Source organism: Capsicum annuum, chromosome 3 (genome assembly GCF_002878395.1).
Source record: "Capsicum annuum cultivar UCD-10X-F1 chromosome 3, UCD10Xv1.1, whole genome shotgun sequence".
NCBI lineage: Eukaryota > Viridiplantae > Streptophyta > Magnoliopsida > Solanales > Solanaceae > Capsicum > Capsicum annuum.
In genome coordinates this window covers 55,660,275-55,685,321 of record NC_061113.1, presented here as the reverse complement: position 1 = coordinate 55,685,321, position 25,047 = coordinate 55,660,275, and the positions used below count along the sequence as shown (strand labels likewise).

The 25,047-nt window shown below is 34.7% G+C and overlaps 1 protein-coding gene across 2 annotated transcripts; it reads right to left on the bottom strand.

Moving 5' to 3' along the window:
• Window positions 1-960: 960 nt before the first annotated feature.
• On the bottom strand, window positions 961-3,831 carry LOC107863833. 2 transcript variants are annotated; one of them, XM_047407999.1, is made up of 3 exons: window positions 3,015-3,831; window positions 2,574-2,766; window positions 961-1,892 (listed from the first exon to the last, which is right to left on the bottom strand). In XM_047407999.1, exons 1-3 carry the CDS (start codon window positions 3,411-3,413, stop codon window positions 1,336-1,338), a joined length of 1,149 nt encoding a protein of 382 aa, XP_047263955.1. In that variant the 5' UTR covers window positions 3,414-3,831; the 3' UTR covers window positions 961-1,335. The 2 variants fall into 2 exon arrangements, with proteins under 2 accessions (XP_047263955.1, XP_047263954.1); XM_047407998.1 differs by having other exon boundaries at window positions 961-1,913; window positions 3,015-3,828.
• Window positions 3,832-25,047: the final 21,216 nt, after the last annotated feature.

The following is a 25,047-nucleotide window of genomic DNA, read 5'->3' as shown; positions in this document are numbered from 1 at the left end:
TTTTTCCTTTTTCAGAAACATTTTGAAGGAATTAGTCCAAAGCAAGAGGAAGAATGGATACTGCTTGATGAAATTTGATTTGTACTCATCTCAATTCATATTAAATTGTTTGTAAGTAGGAGTAAATAGCTTATTAACACTGCGTTTACACTTCACACCAATGAAGTCAAGATTTGTATCTTATATAAGCACTCTCAAGATCAAATTGTTTATATTAAGTGATATGCGGAGTTAAAACACGGTTAATATGCCAATGTCAAAGATTACAAGTCAAATCATTACTAAAAAGATAAAAGAGTAAAGTGGATATATTGCACCAGAACACGAGTGAAATTCTACCAAACTTCACGCGGAGATGGACGATTTAACCATAAGTGTTGATTTTACCAAAAAAAAAAAAAAAAAAACGTAAGTGTTGATAATATAGATCACTATGGGGCAAAGTTGTACCTCCATTCTACGCAACGCATCAGCAGCCTATAGGCAGCAGTAATAATTATATTCCCTGCAGCTTGTAGAATTTCATGTCCTAGAGTGCTTTTGCCTCTTTCCCACTAGCCCACTGGACGTTAAGATAGTAAGTGCCTACAAGTACGTAGGCCATTATCTCACTAAACTTTCTGTTACTTTGGAAGATTGGTTCTCCCATACCTGAATGAGTAGGAAGCGTTTTTGGCTTTACCAAATCATATTTTCTTCCGAATTTCCCACAGAGCAAAGTGTAACTGTGCATGTTCCACAGTTCCTCTAATACTCTATTGAATTCCCCCAGTACTTGGTACAAGAAGAATGAGCAAATAATCAAACCTTACACAAAAATCAGTTCCACAGCAGTATGGAAAATTGGCTGGAGTGCGTTCGCCCAACAAATATAAAGTAAAACATCCAGGAAACAAGGACTCGTAACCAAAGAGCAAGCAAGCACTATAATGTATGAACAGGTACACAAAAAGCAGCTCATACTACAATAGCTCCGAACTTCATTGCCATTATATCAGTAAAATGCTACTACAAGCCAACAAGCATCTGCTAAGATGAACGCTTGTGCAAAACACTCTGTTGAAAAATACCCAAGAACCGAACTGATGAGACGATCACAGTTCTCCTTTATTACTCTCTCGACTATCTAAGTTGTATTAGTGGTGGCATGGACTCATAGACCCTTACTATAAAATGCGAAGGGAGACTGCCGAGACAAACCGGTAGGGAGTTTGTCCGTTGTTTCAAATAAGCCCGAAAAACTAAACCCCTAAATACTAAAACACACAGGGGTTTTCAGCTCGAAACATATAGACGCAACGAAAGACAAAAAAGGTTAGGGAACAGGTCAAAATTTTATGTGAGGTCTTCAATCAGAGAAGTTAAACCAGTTATCTTCCTGGCACATTTGCTTGAATCCTTGTGTTTAATATCCAGTGGTTCGCCTTGCTGCACCATCACATCCTTCACCGCGTTATCCTCTGGCAAAGGGCTGCTCTCTCCAAAAACCAGAGGCATCAGCGCCCCACAAGAATCCTCTGAAGTTTCATCCTTCAGAGCTTCATGTTTGGTTTTAGAAGCAGTGCCAGTTTCAGCAGCAAAGTTTGTCATTATTGGCATTAGAACTGGTGTCATACGGGTGTAGGCCGACAACCATTTAGCTTTCACATATTCAGCTTTACGCCATGGAGGACAAGGCATTCCTTTCTTCTTCAAGCTCTGCTTTGCAGCCTCTGTTTGCAAATGAACAATCTTCTGAAGGCGATCTGCTTTCCCTACAAAAATGTTAGGCAGGACTTGCAGAAGTGCCTTGTATGACCTAGTCGACCTTGCTATTTCAAATTCTGATCTGAAATCAATGTCGATTAGAAGTCGTTCTCCTTCAATCACCACATCAATATATTCATAACTTCCTGTAGAAAAGATTCCAACTTCTGTTGAATTCTTAACCCAATAAGAACAAAAAACATATGATCCGTCCATAAATTAGAACAAAGAACAAAAGGCAGTCGAAGCAAGAAGCAAATAGCCTTCGGCAAGCACCAACTGATGACTGATGAGTAGTTTCAAAAGTAAGAAACATTTGAAAATTTAAACAGAGTGAAGTGCCTCTGATTCTTCTCCTATCCAAGACCAAGGTTCTTATCACCATGTTCCTAACCTTGAAATATTTGGGATCATTATATGAGTCATTTGCAACTATGAACTACTAATTGTTATCCTTTACGAGTCTCTTGAATCTATCTACTCTACTTCGGTCATTTGCATTGCTGTACCCTTTGTAGCAATTATTTGGCAACTCCTGAAATTAAATTACTCAGGTTGCATATAGTAGACCCTTGAAGTCCGGCACTTCCCCTGACCCCAACCGAACCCCCCCAAAAAAAAACCCCCAATAGTGGGACCTTAAATTCATGGGCTGCCCTTTCAGGCTCTCACTGTTACTGGTATATAAATCTTTAACTCGGCTAGAGTAATTTATAAGTCTGCATACCGATGATAAATTATCAGGAATTTAACTCATCCTATACAGGACAATAAATTATCAAGCGAAAAAACGCAGCATATGTGGTGTTGATGAGATTAAGATTTACCAGCAGGAGTTGAAGGAGTTCTCTCCCAGTGAGACTCGCAGATTGAAACATCATATCCCAGAACGAAGAGGCCATCAACAACCATCTTTCGGGTGATATTGTCCTTTCGCTTAATCATTCTATTTTTCTCAATGATCTTTGTAATGTCCGCTAAGACGTTCCTTTCAATGATCGAAGGACATGACACCAAACTCTGCACCAAAAAAGTAAACTTGTTGATAAACACGCAAAGAACAGATTGCTTATCCTGATAACATACTCATGAGAATTCATCTCGAAGAAGAATTTTAACAACAAAATAAGGTAATATTACATATCAATTGGACATGGATCAGTTACAAAATTGCATGTAAGAGATAGCTATTTGTTTAGTGCAAATACCAAATTATAAGCTATATACGATATATCAGAACAGGTAAATGGCCGGGGCACATGCAATACCTTAAGGATTTCACAAGCATCGGTAGAGCAATTTTGATTCGATTCACCGAAACAATTGCAATTGAATGATTCGGTCTCCTCCTCTGAGCTCTCACTTCCATTTCGATTAAAGCAATTGCATTTCCGATTGCACCGATGTTTATCCTCGCCTTCTTCAATGAAAATCTGCACCATTTTCGCCAAGCAAATGGAGCTCGGTTCGAATTCATCGGACGCAGCATCCTTCTTATTGCCAGCGAAATCCTCACCTGTAACCAGCTTCTCCGGCGCCGATGATCTCAAAAGTCCTGAAAATTGCCTCTCAAATAATCGCTTGAACCGTGACTTTGGAACCGACTTAAATGAGTCATATTTAGTCGGTTCTTCGATAGTACTGAAGTCAACTGGTTGAATTTTCATCGGAAATGGGATATAACCACAACTTCTAGTACTAAAAATTCAAATTCTCAGTCTTCAATCAAAAGCTAAATCGATTGAGCAAAAACCGAATACCTTTTTATATATTAGAAAATCAATTTATGGAGTAGAAAAATAGGCTTGTAGCATGGAATAACTAGTAAACTCAGCTAAGCGAAAAGTCTTTTTGTGTTATGCTTAAAGTTTCAACAAACACGGAGAAGGCTAAAAACTCGCCCATTTTCCGACGGCAACACGACATCATGACGTCATCACATCGACAATCCATAACAAAAACCGATGGCCGGAAAATTCATTTCCGGCGATATCACCGACGATGAAGATATGAACGCTAGAGAGAGAGAGAGAGAAAGAAAGAAAGAGAGAATAAAGGAGTGAGCTTTTAGGTGTGGACTGTGGAGGGGTGTCCTTCAAAAGAGGTGATTTTAAAACCAAAGGATATCGGTGGGGTAGGGTAGCTGATTAGGACGGTGATGCCACGTAAGCATATGACATGGAGTTACTTACTTCCGCGATTTTATTTACTTGATCCTCAAACCAAAAATTGTTAGTTTCAATTACTTAACCAATTTATGAAATTAATTTTTTGTATATATATATTTCCTTCAATATGAATTTGTCGGTTTCCTTTTAACTATCATAATTTTTCTTTTCAGAAGTAAAAATATTTAAATTTAATTAATTTTTTAAAGTAAAATTTTTATTTATATTAATTTGATAAAGATTATAATTTTATATAGTTTTTCTTTATATTGATATGAAAAAAACTATAATTTACAATACTTTTGATAGAATTTTTATGTATTTAAATTTAATTTTAAAATAAAATTTATCTAATTAATTTAACTTGAAAAATTAATTAATTTGACTCTCAAAAAATAAAACGAGATAATTTATATTATTTGAATTAAAAAAGAAAAGAAAACATATAAAAAGAATGAAGGGATTAATAAGATGTGTATTGATGCTTTGAAACTCTAACGGATTAATTGGTAGAGTGTATAAGAATAATACAAAATATATTGTATTAGTATTGCTTGTATTAATTATGATTGAATTAGTTGTTGATTGTATTTTTTACTATGCATTGTTTGATTTATTTTTATTTTTTTAACAAAAATAATTTTCATATATATGTTGAAAAATTATGATATTGTAATCGTGCTAATGTATGAATTAGGTTCATTGCATTATTAATACAATAGATTTTGACGTATTAATAATGCACGCCTCAATACAAAATAAAATATATACACAATTCATGCATTATTTTTTTTTAATACACTTCACCAAATGACTCCGAAATTTTACCTTTACTACTTAATATTATTATTTACTTTATTAGTTTTTTTTAATTATCTCATTTTATTTTTTGAAAGTCAAATTAAATTTAAAAAAAAAATTATAACTTATAATATTTTTATATTATTTTTAAAAATTTAAATTTTAATATTAAAAAATTAAATAAATTTAATCTAATTTAGCCTTAAAATTTATTTTAATTAACTAACAAAAATAAAAAAATACTTTATCCGTTCGATTTTATTTGTCACATTTTGAGTTGATAAGTCTATTAAGAAAAATAATTAATAATATAATTATTTTACTATATCAAGTCTATTAAATGATATTTACATTGTATGTTAAAATTAACTTGAAAAAATAATTAATAGTAAGGATGAAATATAAAAAAATTATTTTTTCTTAATATGTTAAAAATGATAAATAAAAATAAAAATTTAATTAAAAAATTAATAATAAATAAAAATGAATAAAAAAAGTATATTAAAAAATAAAAAGATTATTTATTTATTAAAGGACGGGTCACGTCAATAGAGATGAAGTAAAATAGAGTATTTTTATTTATACCAAGTCAGATACGTGGCGAATGCATGTTGCGGTTGGGTTGACGATGGAACGCCACATCTTTGTAGGATGACGCGCAAAAGACGAAAGGAGGGGAAATGGGAGTTATCTGAAGTTGAGGGGAGGTGGTTGTAACTCGTGATGAGGGAGTGACTGTTTTTTTCAACAAGAAGCTCTTCACGTTCGTGGCGTGACCTATACCACCTGTAACCTTTTTCTGTTGCTTCTGTCTCTTTTTCTTTACTAGTAGGTGCTTTTCCATCAAAATCAAATATTGTTTATTACACTTTAAAAGAACAAATTACCGTTAATAGGGTGCTTGATCATATCTTTTAACTTGAATGTGTATTTTTTTATAACATATAATTGAATTTGTTAATACTTTCTCTCTTATTTTTTATTTTTCTTTTTAGTTATTTTAGTGGAAATGTCTTTTCTTCCATTAAGAAACTTTTAAATTTTAGTTTTTTACATAAGATATTTGAGATCATAAGTTTATAGGATATTTGTAAATTTAATTATTTTTAATTTAAAATTATAATATTTAAAAAAAAATTATCAAATCAAAATAGAACAAACAAATTGAAACAAATATTATATCTCATAATAAATAGTCCAACAATATCATAAATTAGATCTCATATACGAGTTAGAGCCAATTTAAATTGGCTATTCAAAGTTTGTGGTGTTTGAGTAAAATAATAATAGAATAAAGATGTCATTTTTATATAATATTACTAGTTGGCTACGTCGTGCTACACACAGACTCAATATTGATATTTGAGAATTTTAAGTTACGCATAATTCTATCATTTAATTAAAATATTTATTTATGTAGTGATAAATTCTTAGTTATGCATATATTATTATACTTAAATTAATAAAATTTATATAAGATTATTTTAAATTGTTAATATGACACTCATATAATTTTGAGTCAATAAAATACTTTAATATTTTTAAAAATATTTATAATTATTAATTATTGTGATTTATATTACTTTTCCCATAGTAACTATCAAATATATGATTAAATAATTTTAATTAATGTTTTTATTTATAGTATCCTCTTATATAATTTAGTAAGGTAAATAAAATAGAATGAGAAAAAATATATAATTTCTTAAAGTAGACCCTTGCTAAGTAGGTGTATCAACGGAGTGAAGTTTGTTTGAGCAGCAGATTTCACTCCCACTTCAGGCTAATTAAAATATATATATATATATATATATATAATAAAAATTAATTTTAAATACTTTCAAATTATAAATACACTTTCAAATTATGTTTAAAATTTTTTTAACCAAATAAATATTTTCAGATAAAACAAAAGAAGTTTCAAATGCTGCAGAGTTGTAAGGCTGGTCAATATGTATGACTTGCTTGGTGGTAAAAGTTAAAATAGCCTTGGGTTTAACCTTGTTGAAAGTTGAAACTGACTGAGCAGCGGTAAAAAGTGGAAAGGAGAAGTTACCAGGAGCTTCGATTGATAAAGACTCGTTCATCACTAGTCACTACCAAACATTATTGAGGTGTAATGTTAAAATTAAGAGCTCAAGAAAATAAAGTTTGTTATTTTGTTGGTATTAGTTTGGATATATGTATTGCAGGCGGATTGAGGATTTGAAGGTCGTGGTGCTCATTTTCTTAAAAAAAATGAAAAATGTGTTGCTATCAAGAATCAAATCTACGCCACTTCAAACATTAAGGTGCTTAAATTTTATATCAAAGCCAAAACACCCAACATTCATTTTTGTCTACGTGTGCTTAACAATGCATTATAATCGATTTTACTGTATTTTTTTTATATAAATATATAAAAAATTTATCGAGGTCAATGGGTGTTCAAGCACTCAACATGGACTACATGGGTCCGCCCCTGATTGCATGTGTATTGTATGTCTGTCAATAAGAATCTATATATAATAATAAAGGCGGAATATAGTTAAAGTGATAGTGATGTTGCACCTCTCTGAAGCCTGCATTTTTATTTATTTTTTTCTTCTTTTTTAATTTTTAATTAATCAATCAATTTATTTAATAATCAAAATGAATGGAATCAATTACTATTTCTTTATTTCTTTATATTTTTTTAATATAAAAATTTAATATTTCTTATTTTCATTACTCTCATGACCTTTGATGATCATAACTCCTAAATTATATTGATAGTCATGTTTATGATATCATTTGATATTCCATTTGTCCTATAAATAGAAGTATTAATAAGCCTTTTGTGGGCAACGAAATTTTATTAAATTAAATCCATCAGAAATTTGGGTTATATTAAATTCAAAACATATTAGTCTCAAATAAATATTGCGGATTAATATAATTGGATTAGTTATTTAAGTCCAAACATGTATTGATTTAATTAAAGTTCAATTTTTATTGGGCTAGCTCATTGATTTGGGCTACAAATGATGAGTCTATTTTGCTAAACCCAAGATATTGTCATATTTTAGAGGCTCAAATAAGCGTCACTTGTCGAATAACATGGCATGCCAAGTCAAGTGAATGAGCCAATAGGACCATGCCACATGTCAAAATGAAGCAGCAAACCTAGTGAAATAAAAAGCCCATAAAAGGCGCCATGTCACTTAAATCTGATTAGTCAAAGGAAATTCACCTTCACCATGACTCTTTCCTTCCTACAACTATAAATAGGAGTCTCATAATTCAGAAAAAGAACCAACAATTCTAACAAGAAGCAAGAGAAAGCTCATGAATCAAACACCGCAATTTCTCTATAAAACTCAAGCATTCAAATCCAATTCATCAATATTCAAGATCAAGACCACAAGATTCAAGAACAAGTCCAAAAGCCCTTGAATTCAAGCACAAGTCAAGATCAAATTCATAAATCAAGTTTAAATTCAAGATCAAGCTCGGAACCTTTGAATTTATATTTGAAAAGCCGAATCAGAGGATTCGTAGAGATTGTAACACTCACATATTAAAATCAATAAATGATTGTTGCAATATTTTTCTTGTACCGATTATTATTATTTTTTTTTACTCAAAATTTTACTGTCCAACAAATTCTGGTACGCCCAGTGGGACAATCTCTACCTCTCATCTCAACTTTTCCAAACTTCAAAGTTTAGGAACAACTAAATGACTTCCAAGAAGGTCAATTCTCAATCAACTACTTTCAGGGCTGCTGATTCCAAATTCTCTGCTGAAGTAGAGAGCATCCTTGACGTTACTTTAGAAGCTTTGGAGCTCTCACGGGGAACAAGGAAAACTTGCTAGGACAACAAACACGTCAAGTATCATCCGTGCCAACTCTAATTTTTGGATCTTCAACCCCAAAAGGAGCGAAATCCCATGCAACTACTTCAGAAGGAGGAAGCAATGTGGCAAAGTCACTTAAGAAGACTCTAGCTCTACTTGGGTATTTTGGTTCCAAATACTCTGACGTAAAGAACAATGATCGTTCAACCAACTCATCATCTCCAAATACACCGCATAAATTGAGCACTTCAAAGATCAACTTATACGACAATCCATGTTACTCTCCAACGTCCCCAGTGATCATGCAAACAATGGTAACTGATGCTTCATCTATGAAGGAATAACTTGCAAACCTGACGAGGGCAATTGAAAGTCTCACTAAGTATGTGCAAAATCAAAATGCTCGGATTGATAAGTTGACGGACAAGATGGATGGCTTAATAGATGGAGAGTCTAGCCATGCACATGGTAAAGCTCCAGAACTTCTGGAGACAGAGCATCCCATAAAACAAACACCACCTACTAAGGAAGTACAAGTCTCTTCTGAGGGATTAATCTCGATTGATCAACTGAGGGAGTTCATTGAAGGAACCCTCAAAGATAAGTATGATGTTATCACTAAGTCTTCTTTGACATACGACACGTGCTACACTGCAAGAATTGATAGCCTCAAAATGCCTGCAGGCTATCAACCCCCTAACTTTCAAGAATTTGAGGGAAACGGGAACCCAAAACAACATATTGCATACTTTATTGAGACATGAAATAATGCTAGAACTTATAGAGACTATCTTGTCAAATATTTTGTTCGTCCCCTAAAGGGAAACGCCTTCGACTGATATACAAACCTTGAGCCTAATATACGAACCTTGAGCCTAAATCCATCGATAGTTGGAGCAATTGGAGAATGAGTTCCTAAATCACTTTTATAGCATAAGGAGTACAGTGAGCATGATAAAGCTCATGAATACTCGCTAAAGAAAGGACAAGCTAGTCATTGACTTCCTCAATCGATGGAGAAATACGAGTCTAAACGGTAAGGAAAGACCTAGTGAAAACTCTACAATAGCGATGTTCGTCCAAGGAATACACTGGGAGCTTCGCATATCTTGCAAGGCATTAAGCCTGAGTCCATTGAAGAGTTATCTACTCGTGCTCACGACATAGAGTTAAGCATGTTTTCTACTGGAAAGGGAGTAGTGTTTATCCATGACCCTCGAAAGGAAAATGATAAGCAAAAATCCAAATGATAGGGCAAGTTTATCCCCAAAAATGACAATAAGGAATCCATAAATGTTGACGTGTCCTGTGAAGGTCACCACGAAGGTAAGTAAGAAGCAAACCGTGAAGACAACTTCTCGAGCACATCCAAATCAGAAGTTAACTTTAAAGGAGATGCAAGAGAAGGAATACCCTTTCCTTGATTCTGATGTTGCCGAGATTTTTAATGAACTCCCTAAGCATAAGCTCATTGAACTTCCAGAGATGAAGCAGCCCGACAAAGCTGGAAGGACTAATGACCTAAATTATTGCAAGTATCATAGGATTTTGGGTCACCCTCAGGAAAAGTGTTTTGTCTTCAAGGACAAAGTCATGCAATTGACAAATGAGCAGAAGATTTTCTTCGATTATGCAACAACAAGTTTCCATCAAATCTCTATCACATTAGGCTCATTCCATTCAGTCCAAATATGCATCGAGGAACATAAGAAGGAACCATTAGACCATGATAAGTTTTCAGTTGATGAAGATGATAATGAAGGTTAGAATCTAGTAGCTAGGCACAAACACAAGAAGACGAGTCTACGAAATGAGTCGTCCGAGAAGCCAACTATAAAAAGGATGGTAAAGAAATCGAGAGAATAAAAACTGGTTGAGCTTCCAAAGAAGACGAGGGTAATGGAGCTTTACCACCAAAAACCATGGCATCCAGTGACTTTTGAAGAATACTTAACAAGTTGGTTTCGTGCAAAAATAGCTCAAGTCAACCTTGAGGCATCTTGTTTTAATGTTGGCAAGGAGGGGGCAAAGGGTGAGAACCTACCCACGGAAGTTCCTCCATCTTAAAAAAAGCCTACTGAAACTTTTAGCCAGTAGGCACACATATGTTATACAAAAATCACATTTACAAATAACGATCTTCTGCTTGGTGAAACCCAACACAATCGTCCCTTGTACATGGTGGGTCAAGTTCTAGGAAAGAAGATAAATAGAATCTTGATAGATGAGGGATCTAGAGTTAACATCCTGTCGATTTACACAATAAAGAAACTTGGCATCGCTACTGACGAACTTGTCGAAGGCCGTTTGATGATCCAAGGCTTCAATCAAGGGGTCAGAGAACCATAGGATCTATCAAGTTAAGGATTCATATGGACGATTTTCGATCAAATGCCTTGATATATGTGATCGATGCCAAGACTTTATATAATATATTCCACGATTTAGCTACATCTCTGCCATTATTGCCCAATTAAAACAAATTTCCAAATAACCAAACCATTATCCATTTATTAACCAAGGCCATTGAGATTGGCATCATCATACCACCCCTTACTTGTAAGTATCATCCATAGCCAACCATTTATAAGTTTAAGTGGACTTTCAAGTGCCCTTCCATTTACCATATTAAACCACTTGAGAGACTTTCATTTCCCCCCACAAGAATAACCAATTAGCCATTTACCATTCCAAACTATTTAAACCATGCATTATTTATTTACCAAGTTTAAAATATGCAACAGTTTCATTAAAAGAAGTTAATCCAATAAACATATCTTTATAAGCATTTTGTCAAACGTAATGGGGGCATAATATGACCAAAGCCAATTTTAATTACCAATAAAACATTTCTATGAAATCCAATTATTTAAAACCATTATTAATGCATATATAAGTATAATTAAAACCATGGAAAACCATAACCAACCATTTAACATCAAAAACCCTAAATTATATTTGAAAACTATAATCATGTAATAGTAAAACCATGAAAACATTCATATAAACCATGCCTTTAAGTAAATCTAACAATGATTAAAGAGAACATGCCTTAAACCAAGATGATGACAGAAATAGATCACCAAGAAAAGCCCTAAATTGATCCTTTAGTTGAAACCCTAGCTCCCTTTTCCCAAAAGGTTTTGAGAGAATTATGAACTATTTTAGAAAAGTTTCTAAGTGTTGTTGAATAGAATAATAGGGTAAATAACCTCCAAAGTAGGTTAGAAGTCGTGGGATACTATTAGGATAAGTTGGAAAATATCCAGAATACCCCCCACTTAAGTTGTACCAGAATTCCGTCACTGGGATACAACTGACCCACATGAGTTGTACCCTCTGATATGATCGGTATCCACTACTCGTATACTAAAACTCTACCATTGGACCAAACACTATCTAGTATACGAATCCTTCTATCAAGTCGTAACTATAGCATACGATCTGTATCCCTGGCAGAATAAAATACCAGGAGAATTGAGCATTATCTACCATATGAGTCCTGGGTATGACTCATACCCTGGCTTAAGGATCATGGTGAGCCACTCGTACTCAGATCCAACCTAAGTAACCAAGTCTAAGATTAAGTTAAGTAACTAAACGATCTGTAACCACCATTATGACTCGTACCCTTAAGTTGTACCCATTATAGTAACCAAAATCCATCCAACCAACCAACACTGGTCAGTATACGACTAGACCATACCACTCATATCCCAACATACGGCTCATACCGATAAGTTGTATTTGGTCCAGAGATCAGAGTTCCAAGAAATTTTCTAAGATCCAGAAACTAGGGTGTTTTATTTATACCAAGAAATGTGAGGAAGTTGAAGAAAGTGTTGGCTCATCATATCAAGTTATGGCCCAAAATATAAATAATATCTCATTTCAAATAAAGTTTGATGAAGAGCTGAAAGATATTTCTTAGTGTCACCATATATCTATCAATGATGATGACCCTCAAAAGGAGGAAATGCAAGAGATGCTGCATCAAAACTCGAAGAATAAGTGAAGACAACAGTAGATCCCTTGAAGGAATTCAACCTTGGCACTGATTAAGACCCAAGACCAACTTACCTGAGTATCTTCCCAGAAAAGGTTGAAGAAATCACTTATATGGACATACTGAAAGAATATAAGAATGTCTTTGCTTGGAGTTATAAGGAAATGCCTGGCTTAGATTCAAAAGTAGGAGTCGACCAGTTGGCAGTCAAGAATGGTGCTCTCCGATTAAGCAAGCTCAAAGGCGTTTTAGGCCATAGTTGATGCCATTGATCAAAAATAAGGTTAACAAACTCATCTAAGTTAGTTTTATTCATGAAGTTAAATTCCCCATAAGGATTTTAAGTATTTTTCCAGTGCGGAAGAAGAATGGCCAAATTTGGGTTTGGGTCAACTTTAGGGATCTCAATAACTAATGCCCTAAGGATGATTTTCCAATACTCATACCAGAGTAGATAATTGATGCCACCACTGGTTATGAGTCAATGTCCTTTGTGGATGGTTCATCCAACTATAACCAAATCTGTATAGCACTAAAAGATAAAGATCTCACTGTATTTCATACGCCCAAAGGTATTTATTGCTATAAGGTGATTCCTTTTGGTTTGAAGAATGATGGTGCCACTTATCAAAGGGATATGCAAAATATATTTGACAACCTACTCCATAAAAATATTGAATGGTATGTGGGTGAATTAGTGGTAATGTCAAAAAAAATGTGACCACTTAAAAGACTCGAGAATGGTATTTGAGTTGCTTTAGAGATACCAATTTAGGATAAATTCATTGAAATGTGCCTTTGGAGTTACTTCTGGAAAGTTCCTTGATTCATTATACGATACAAAGGGATTGAAATTGATCAGGCCAAGATCGATACAATTTTGAAGATACCCGATCCTCGAAACATTCATAAGTTAAAAAGCCTCAAAGGACGGCTAACATATTTAAGGAGGTTTATCTCAAACCTTCCCAAAAAATATCTACTATTTACCCGTCTCATGAAGAAGGATGCTTCTTTCGAATGGGACCAAGCTTGTATCAAGGCCTTTAAAAATATCAAATCATACTTGATGAAGACTTTAGTTCTTCCGGCACCCATACCTAGAAAATCATTGATACTTTATATTGCAGCACAAGAAAAGTTAGTTGGAGCACTACTGGCACAAGAAAATAGTAAAGTCAAAGAAAACTCTCTTTACTATCTGAGAAGAATGATGACACCAAATGAGCTGAAGTATTCTCCAATTAAAAAGTTATGTTTGGCACTAACCTTCTCAATTCAAAATATGAAGCACCAAGCTCATGCCATTCGTTTTGTGTCTAGAGAAAATCCTATCAAGTTTGTAATATCAAAACCAGTCCTTAGTGACTGACTTTCAAGATGGTACCTTCAATTCCAATAGTTTGAGATCATATACGTTCCCCAAAAGGCTATAAAGGGTCAAGCCTTAGTAGACCAGAACTGACCGATGAACTTCCTAATAAAGATGCAATGGTTATTGAAATCAAACCCCATGGAATATGTACTTTGATGGTGCTGCACATCGAGATAGAGTTGGTGCTGGTGTGCTGTTAGTCACTTCATAAGGAGAGGTCATCCCATATTCTTTTACCCTAATAAACTATTGCTCTACTAATATTGTTGAATATCAGGTGTTAATACTCAAACTTGAGATGGAAGTTGACATGAAACAACTGCAACTACAAGTCTTTAGTGACTCTCAATTAGTGATCAAATAGCTATTGGAAAGCTATGAAGTTAGAAAGCCTGAGCTACGCCTATATGATGACTATGTTAAAAAATTGATAAGATGGCTTGGAGAAGTAACCCTCCAGTATGCGCCAAGGAAAGAAAATAAGCAAGTTGATGCCTTAGCTGCTTTGGCCTCAGCCCTAACTCTGTTGAATCAGACACGAGTTTCTATCCTCCAAGAATGGGTAGTACCACCACTAAATAAAGATGAAGATGTAGAAAATAAGGTTGAGTGCCTTGTCACTATATTTGAAGCCGTAAAGGTATATTAGCAACAACCTGTCATTGACTACTTATGTTATGGCATACTTCTAGAGGATCCAAAAAGAAAGACTGGCATCCATCGGGGTGCACCTTGCTTACTTTACTACAAAGACACGCTATACAGAAAATCATTTGAAGGAGTACTTTTGCAGTGTTTGGGAGAGGAAAAAACAATTCAAGCTTTGTAAGAAGCATACTCAGGAGTTTATGGATCTTATCAATTTAGACCAAAGATCTATTTCACATTACAAAGATGGGATATTTTTGGCCAATGATGGTGAAAGATTATTTGGACTATGCTAGAAGATGCAAAGCTTCTCAATTCCATGCGAATTTCATACATCAACCTCCTAAAGTATTACACCCAACTTTAGCATCCTGGCCATTCAATGCTTGGTGAATAGATGTTGTTGGGCCACTACCAAAATCTTATGGTGGATACATTTACATCTTATTCGCGATAGATTAATTCTTAAAATGGGCCTACGTTATTGTTCTTAAAGAAGTAAAGAAGAAGAATGTTGAGAACTTTATCCAAGTGAATATCATCTACATCTTTAGAATCCCTCAATATATAATAAACAACAACGACAATCCATTTATAACAAGTTCATGAATGATTTGTGATCTCTTTGGTTTCAAGAAATGCAAGTATTCTATGTACCATACTGCCGCCAATGGATTACCTGAAGCATTCAATAAGACTTTGTGCAATCTGTTGAATAAAGTCGTCTCTAAGTCCAAACGAGACTGGCATGACTGAATGGAATAAACTTTGTGGGCATATAGAATGACTTACCGTACACTGACATAAGCAATCCTATACGCGCTTGCTTTTGGAGTTAAAGTAGCCCTACCACTTGAGCGTTAAATACCTTCTTTAAGACTGGCTATTCAAGAAGGGCTCACCAAAGAAGAAAATACTAAGTTGCGTCTTGCGGAGATGAAAGCTCTTGATGAGAAGAGACTAGAGGCTCAATAAAATCTAGAATATTACCAAGCTCGTTTATCTTGTTCTTTCAGCAAAAGAGTTTACTTGAGGTATTTTTAAGTTGGAGATTAAGTCTGTGCAGTAAGGAGACCCATCATCACTTTTTATAAGTCTGGGGGCAAATTTACCCCAAAGTGGGATAGACCATATTCGAACAAGAATATATTTAAATGGTGCTTACAAGATTATCGATGCAGATGGCATTAAAATAGGTCCTATCAATGCCAAGTTCTTGAAGAAGTACTATCCTTGAAGAAAGATGACACTTCTTACGGCACGAGTATAAACTATATGTTCACTCCTGACACACAATAGCATAAACTGTGTACGGCTAAAAGGAAAAAAGAAAAAAGTCCGCTAGGTTGAAAATCTCAAAAGAGGCGGCCTTGGCAAAAGTTAGGACGCAAAAAAAAACAACACTCACCCAGAAATACATTATGACTTGATCCTCTTTATCGAGGTACATAGGCGCTTAGAATTTTATTCTGAGTTCAGTTGCATGAGTTTTAAAAGAATATGTTCCTGCAGTATCCGCCATATGAATACCAAGTATGAAAATATTCTAATTAAATTTTGGGACTCACTCCAAGTATTGATGACTCAATGGGGGCAAACTCCAATGAAATATAAGCTTCGTTTACATAAGATGAAGTATTCAAATTCACCAAATTTGAAAGTTGAACCAGTCAAATTGCCAAATTTACGAGTGAAAGTTAACAAAAGCTTCAAGTCTTCAAATTGAGGCCTAAAAAATTTTCATGTCTTACGGTGGACAAGATTTGTCCCTTTGCATCTTACGCTTGTCTCTTTACGGATTTATCTTTAAGTAGATATAAAAAGTTTTCATGACTTAAGGTGGAGAAGATTTATCCCTTTGTACCTTAAGCTGGCCTCTTACGAGTTATACTTAAAAGGATCTCCAAAACTTTCATGCCTTAAGGTGGACAAGATTTGTCCCTTTGTACCTTAAGTTGGTTTCTTTACAAATTTATCTTTCAGAAGATATAAAAAGATTTCCATGCCTTAAGATGGATAAGATTTGTCCCTTTGTACCTTAAGCTGGCCTCTTATGGGTTTATCCTTAAAAGGATCTCCAAAACTTTCATGCCTTAAGGTGGAAAAGATTTGTCCCTTTGTACCTTAAGCTGGTCTCTTTTTAGATTTATCCTTAAGAAGATATAAAAAGTTTTTATGCCTTAAGGTTGACAAGATTTTTCCCATTGCACCTTAAGTTAGTCACTTCACAGATTTATCCTAAGAGGATCTCAAAAATCCTATGCCTTAAGGTGGACATGATTTATCTCTTTACATCTTAAGTTGGCATTTCAATGGATTTATTATGTAAAACAGCTGAACTTGTCAGGTCTTAAGGTGAAGAAGGCAAAGTTAAACTCTCTCACCTTGAGTTGACCATTGAAAAGGGTCCATACTTAAATAAGTCCATTGCATAAATGTATCAGTGAAAGAGCGTATACTTAAAGAAGACCATTGCATAAGTGCATCGATTAAAGAGTCCATACGTAAAGAAGACCATTACATAAGTGCATCAATAAAATGGCCCAAACTTAAAAATGATTATTGCAAAAGTGCATCGATGAAAGGGCTCATACTTAAATAAGACCATTACATAAGTGCATCAACGAAAGGGTCCATTCTTAATGATGACCATTGCATAAGTACATCGATGAAAGGGACCATACTTGAAGAAAAGCCACCATCTTGAAGAAAAATTGGTTCGGTCTTAGGGTGATAGAGGTGAAGTTAAACTCTCGCACCTTAAGACTATTGTTGAATAGCCACTATCTTAAAGAAAAATTGGCCGGGTCTTAGGGTGATGGATTCAAAGTTAAACTTTTGCACCCTAAGCTGATTGTTGCATAGCCACCATCTAAAGCAAAATTGATTGGGTCTTAGGGAGACGTAGGCAAAGTTAAACTCTCACACCCTAAGACGATTGTTGCATAGCCACCATCTTGAAGTAAAATAGGTTGAATCTTAGGGTAATGAAGACGAAGTTAAACTCTCGCATCCTAAGTCGATTATTACATAGCCACCATCTTGAAGCAAAATTGGTCGGGTCTTAGGATAATAGAGGTGAAGTTAAACTCTCACACCCTAAGACGATTGTTCCACATTGTTATTCGCTTTAATTCTACAAAAAAAAAGACAACTCAAAGGAAACACAAGTAGAAGAGAGATTGGTACCTGAGAAGATGTTTTGAACTTGAAAGTCATGTATCACCAACTTTAGATTTAAACAAAATATCATGATAAGAATGAAACCCTCAAAATCTGGTTTGCAAAAATCAAAATACCCTTTGATGTTTATGTTTCTACATCAAGATATAAATTATTTGGTGAGGCAATACAAATTTAAAATTTTCTCTGGACAGAATTTAGGATCAACTTCAAAAAAATTATCTAGAACAATTTAGAAGACTGTAAAGTTCAAATCTTGAATATGCTATATCTGCATTTTAATGACATCTATAGAATCAAGCGAATCATAATTTCGATACTCCCACATTAAGATATATATTTTCTGGTGTCATTGTGCAAATCTGAAACTATTAGTGCATCAAAATTCACTGTTGATTTTAGGATAATACCTGAAAAGATCTCGAAGGTATTAAATTATGAATTTTGGATATGTTATAGATCTTTGTGTCTAGTTTCACAAAATCAAGCAGCTTGTGATTTCGTTCTTTCTACTTTAAAATATGAAAGTTTTGGCAATACGCGCAGATCTGAAATTTTTTGCATGATAAAATTCAGGGTTAAATTCAAAAAATTATCGAGAATTATATTGAAGGAATTTAAATCTGAATTTTTGATATGTTGTAGATCTCGAAGTATAATTTCTGGAGTATCAAATAGTTCATGATATTGATATTCCTGCAATGAGATATGAATTTTCGAGCACTAATATGTCGTGTTGAAAAAGTGATGAAAAATAAAAAAAAGTAGGAGGAAAAGAAATTACCTCAACATTATTCATGGCTTGGAAACCTAAAAATTGATATTGATAAAGTGGGTAACCTACATCCTCTTCTAGAGTTGTAGGATGAAAGTTTCCTTCTCCAATACAAATTCAAATTGAAAGTGTTTCCATCTCCAATACAAATTTAAATTAGAGGTTATTTCCTTCTCCCCTACAAATTCAAATTGGAGGTTGTTTCCTTCTCCAATATAAATTCAAATTGAAAGAGTTTTATTCCTGGTTAAATAAGAGGGTAAAACATTTTTCAAAATCTATTTGAAATTGGATATCATGCCTTACCAATGGGTCTTGCGAGTAGAAACTCATGAAAAAAAATAAGAGAATTTTTGAAAGGCAATACCAATATGGTTCAACTTTAAATTTTCTCAACTAATGAATGGAGTTTTCATATGTATTAAAATCTTTAAAGCACTAAAGAAGCATAAATCATACTTCAAGTCTAATCTCCAGAGAATAAATATCTCAACAAGTCTTGAAGTTGGTGGCATTTTGTGGGTAGCAAAATTTTATTAAATTAAAATCCATACAAAAATTAGATTATATTAAATTCAAAATATATTAGTCTCAAATAAATATTGTGGATTAATATAATTGAATTAATTATTTAAGTCCAAACATGTGTTGATTTAATTAAAGCCAAATTTTTATTGGGCTAGCCCATTGATTTGGTGTAATGACCCTCCAAGCCATTTTGTGAATTTACCCTATTTTAACCCTTCTTATAATTTGTATACATGAATATAAGACATGTGGGAGTAAGTGGTATCGATTCTCGAGGTGCTCGAAGGTGATTTAAGTCATTAATTGGGTTCATGAGTTTTAATAAAGTTAAACCCGATAATAGTCATTCTTTGATATAGACGACCTCAGATTAGTGTTTTAATAATTTCAATAGGTCCGTAATATACTATTTAGTCAATGTGTATATTTGAATTATTTTCTCGAGGTTACGAATAATATTCGAGGATCTATGACGTATTTAAGATATTATTTTACTTGATGATTTTGGACCAAATTTATATTTTCTTAAGTCTTGAGACCTATGTATAAAAATAAATTTTAGTGGGAAGGGGTTTCCATACTTATTAGTAATAACATCAGAAAGCATTGGGGGAAGAGGGGCACGACGGTTAGAATGCTGTCATCCAATTCTTGATCTTGAAAGAAATTCTTTCCAATGTCAGATTCAAGTTAGACTTTTATATAGAGTTATCCGTAATTATGGTCCTGTCCTATAATTTTTTAAAGGTGTAGCAAAGTAGATGTTAGCAGAGTTAAAAGAGTAAATGGATTTTGATCCAGCGATGACAATATTTAGCTATTGTGTTAAATTTTGTTTCTATTATAATACATAGTGGCTATGGGAAATGTGTAGTATATGGTGGTCATGTATGCTAAAGTTATCAATTGCTTTCTATTTAAATTAGGGTGATTATATTTATATTGAATGACTTCACAGTGAATTGGTACAATTGACTAATATTTCTGTCTATCAACGTTACCTTGTACAATGAAATCAATGATTACAAATCATTAGTAAATATGATAGTTGAATTGGACAGTGGGTGGTGGTTGTTAGTATGTTTCGAATGCTGGTTACATTCATGTATTTAAATTAGATAGTATCCATACTCAATCTCATATTTGATATTTTGCATTAGTAGTTTTGCCAAATTCAAGTTTTAGATTTAGAATTTTTAGAGTAAGAATTTATAAAATTGTTGTTATTAGATTCGTATTCTTATGGTAATATGGGTATCATGGAAACCATAATCTTGTGTAGGTTATGTATTTGGAATTGATTTTGACCACTCAGAAGCTTTACGTAAGGGCAAGTTGTTAATTGACGCTTGGCTGCTTCGCTTTGAGGCAAGTTGAGACTTTCTTAGAATTTTTTTGAAAGTGTTTATTTGTTAGTTATGTGTAATGGAAGTTATGGGGAATGAGGGTCCCGCATAGGTAATTGTGACGAGTATCTATGTGGGTACCGGTGTTGTTTGAGGGGATAAAATAATATGTGTATATTTTAAACTGTTTTTACCTATTTGCTAACCCGATGGACTGATTTGCTATGATAAATAAATTATTGAAAAAGCAAGCTAATGAGAATACTCTTACTTGATAAGTTAAGTTGACTTTGAAATTGATGTCTCATCTGACTTGAGACACAAAGTGCTTTGGTTGACTTTATTATTGATTTGGGATCTGAGTTGCAAGCCTGCACATCATGCAATGCATTTCATTAGGATCGGAGTGCACACCTACATAATATATATATTGGGATTGGAGTGCACGCCTGCATAATATATTTGTAGGGATCGAAGAGCACGCCTACACAATATATTTATTGAGATCAAAACGCACACTTTAACAATATATTCATTGGGATCAGAGTTCATGCCTGCACAATATATATATTAGGATTGGGGTTCACGCCTGCACAATATATTTATTGGGATTGGAGTACACGCCTGCATAATATATTAATTGGGATCGGAGTGCACGTCTATATAATATATTTATGGGGATCGGAGTGCATGTTTGTACAGTACATGGACCTTGTGAGTCCCCCATGGGTCTGACCTTGAAGCCATTGCTCGGTAGGTGTGTACACATCAATGCATTGCATTGATTCATTTTGGTTTGGATTAGTTAAGGTGCATTTGTTGTCTTTGTACTACTTATGAAGTACTTACATATGTGTTACTTATTTTACTATTTTGAGGACTTCTTAGATTGTGTTATGATATCGTTATGTCTATTAGACTCGATTATTTAGTGAGAATCCAATGGTTTTCCTGAGGGCAGGTTGTATGGTTGTCTTTAGATGGTTAATGTGGTGTTTCTCGTCACCACTTTAAATAAGGGTCAGTTGATGTTGCTTGCTGAGTACACTTGGATCCATACTCACCCTTGAATTTTCTGCACCTTACGTGCATGTACAGATCTGATGACCTCTGGGCATTGATTCCTGTGGTTTCTTCTTTGTTAGCATTATTGGAGATTGAGGTAGCTGTTGCTGGCTTTAGAGACTACTGAAATCTTCTTTGACCTTATCCTTATGCATTTTCTATATTTTGAAATTCTTAAACTTTTTTTGGTTCTACAATTAGTGGCTTGTATTAGTGATTTCCAGACTTGGGATTATCTATGATTTGGTTTTACTAGCCTATTAATCTACTTGTGAGATTGTTCGGGATTAGTTATGTTCCTATTTTCTTATTCTTCTATGAGTTTGGGATATTGTTCTTGGAATTAGGTATTCGGCTTACCTATTACGGAGGGTGGAAAAGGTTCCATCACGTTCCCAAATTTTAGCTGTGACAGATGGTATAGAGCCACTAATTAGGTAAATCCCAATTAGGTGGGGCAAACCTCAATCCAAAGTCTAGGCAAATCCTATTTGGTGGCCAAAACCTCAGTGAGGATGCTGAGTCCATAAAGGGGATGTATGTAACACCCAACTTAGGATAAGGAGTCCCACATCAGCATACACAGGAAAGATGTTGGGTATATAAGTAAGCAAGACTTACTCCCTAGTGTCACGTTTTAAAGTCGTGAGTGTCTAGGACTAGAGAAGATAATATCACCAGTGGGTTGGGCCGTTACATTGGACTCTCGGGCCTTTGTGGTTAGGGATGCCCGTCGCGGCCAGGGCCTCAGCTCAGGTCGTGACAGAAATAGTATCAGAGCTGCTCCTATGTCAGCCCTGTCAATGTGGGATAGATTTCAAACTAAGTTTAGGAAAATCCCGTTAAGGCAGGGAAAACCTCATTATTGAGTCTTGGCAAATCCTATTCTGTGGGGTAAACCTCAATGAGGATGCTGAGTCCATAAGGGTGGATATATGTAACACCCCAACTTAGGATAAGGAGTCCCACATCGCCAAAACAAAAGAAGGATACTGGGTATATAAGTAAGCAAGCCTTACTCCCTAGTGATACATTTTAAATCCGTGAGCGTCTAGTCCCAGAGCGAACAATATCACTAGTGGGCTGGGCTAAGGGGTCTCTCGAGCCTTCGTGGTTCGGGATGCCCATCGCGGCCAAGGCCATGGCTTAGGTTGTCACAAGAATAGTATCGGAGTCGCTTCTATGTCAGCCCTGTTAATGTGGGCCATTATTCAAACTGAGTTTAGGCAAATCCCGATAAGGTGGGGCGAACCTCAGTCCTGAGTCTAGGAAAATCCCATTTGGTGGGTCAAACCTCAGCGAGGGCACTGGGTCCATAAGGGATGATATATGTAACACCCCAACTTAGGAGAAAGAGTCCCACATCGGCAAAATACAAGAAGGATGCTGGGTATGTAAGTAAGAAAGCCTTACTACCAAGTGACACATTTTAAAGTTGTGAGGTTTTAGGCCCAGAGAAGACAATAACACTACTGGGTTGGGCCGTTATAGGGGTCTCTCTATCCTTCGCGGTTTGGGATGCTCATCGCGGCCAGGGCCTCGGTTTGGGTCATGACAAGAATTCTTGTCAAGGCTTGCTTACTTATATACCCAACATCCCTTCTGTGTCTTGCCAATGTGGGACTCCTTATCCTAAGTTGGAGTGTTACATACATCCCCGTTATGGACTCAGCATTCTTGCTGAGGTTTGCCACACCGAATAGGATTTTTCTTGACTCAAGACTGAGGTTTTCCCCTTCTTACCAGGATTAACCTAAACTTAGTTTGAGCTCTGTCCTATATTGGCAGGGCTGAGACGGGAGTGGCTATGATACCATTCTTATCATTACCCGAGTTGATGCCCTGGACTCGACGGGCATCCCTAAACATGAAGGCCCTAGAGACACCTTAGACCAACTCACTAGTGATATTATCCGCTCTGGGCCTAGACCCTCGTGTCTTTAAAACACGTCACTAGGGAGTAAGGTTTGCTTACTTATATACCCAATATTCCTCCTGTGTTTTGCTGATGTGGAACTCTTTATACTAAGTTGGGGTGTTACATACATCCCCCTTTATCCTAAGTTGGGGTGTTACTTGGTCAATTATAAATTTTGTTAGGCTCATATTTGTAGTTTAGCCAATTTATGCTCATGTTCATATGTTTGCCATTTTAGGCCACTTATCATAAATTTGTCCTTTGGGACTTATGCTTGGAAAATCAACCTCTTTGGGATCATACCTCATGAATGATTATAGTTACTAAGCATTTTTTTGGAGTTTTGTGAATAGTAAAGTGATGTTACATTGCATAATAATCATCTCACAGCTTTCACCGCACTAAATGAAACTAATGAAAAAATTGAAGTATTGTAGTTGAGGTTTGGAGTTCCTATTTAAAAGTTAGAGTTCCCATTTACGAAATCTTATCACAATTAATTAAAATTTTATAACTTTTAGATTAAGAAGAACACCAAGAAGTTTATGTTAAAGATTATAAAACAAATGTACCACTTGATTGTTTGGTTGGCAACATAGAAGAGACTAGCTACAACGGAGAGACTTCATGGATTTTGGATAAATGTACCACTTGATTGTGTATTCTTTGCCATTGGTATTTAATCTTTTGAACATTAGTTCTTTCTTTCTTTCTTTTTGCTCTATTATGTTACAAGGGATATGTGGAGAAGAATGTTGACCTGGTTGGGGGTACATGTAAATTTGGGAAGCTGGAAAAATGAACTATAATGGACATGCTTCTGGGCTAAGAATAAATCCGGTAGAGGTGCTATCAATTTTCGGGCTGGTCATTTCCATTATGACAAAGTGTGTTAAGAAATTAAAGTTCATGCTTATAGAGACAGAGAAGGCGCACAATGGTTGGCTGCCTTGCACAGCTTAGATGGAGTACCTTGAAGAGGATACTACTCTTACTTACTATCTATTGTATTTATTTAAGATTAGAGTAGGATAGATTGGAATTAGTAATGTTTTCTGAACATCGTAGTGAGAGAACTAGTAGTCTATCCTGGTTCTTGTTTTGTAATTATGCACTTGAAAAAGTAAAACAAGCATATTGCAACTATAAGGCTGGAGCGCTGGTGTATTAAATATGTACTGCTTGAAAGTAGACAGTGTACAAATACCATTTTTTATCTATAGATACAATCTTGAAACAAATGCAAAATGAAGTCAAAGAAACAGTATATATTCTTAGATGTTCAAAAAGAATTTGGAGATGTATTTAATCAACAGACTATGTAATTAGTTCTCTTTGTTGAGGGCTCACTTTTTTTAAAGAATGGGATAATGTCTATGTCTAATCACTTGACTTTGCAATTGTAGCCTTTCATAATTATTGCCAAAAAAGAGTTAGGATTCATACATCAAATCACGACGGACATTAGAATTCACAAAATTCAGAAAAGAACATGAAACGGAGAGTTGTCTTTACACATCCCTACAACTCGTTTAAACCATTCAATTTCATCGATAAGATTGTAGAATTTCCTTTAAACGAAAAAAATTGAGAATAATCTGAATTGGAGAATAGTAAAATTTTTAGAAACATGAGTGAGAAACGATTTTACATACCTCTAAACATTGAA

Bases quoted from the DNA above. Each gene is read 5' to 3' on its own strand.
- LOC107863833 (XM_047407998.1), bottom strand. From the start codon at position 3,413: ATGAAAATTCAACCAGTTGACTTCAGTACTATCGAAGAACCGACTAAA. The intron at 2,767-3,014 runs GTATTGCATGTG...TTTTTGGTGCAG, and splicing joins ATGCTTGTGAAATCCTTAAG to AGTTTGGTGTCATGTCCTTC. The intron at 1,914-2,573 runs GTAAATCTTAAT...AGAATTCAACAG, and splicing joins AACTCCTTCAACTCCTGCTG to AAGTTGGAATCTTTTCTACA.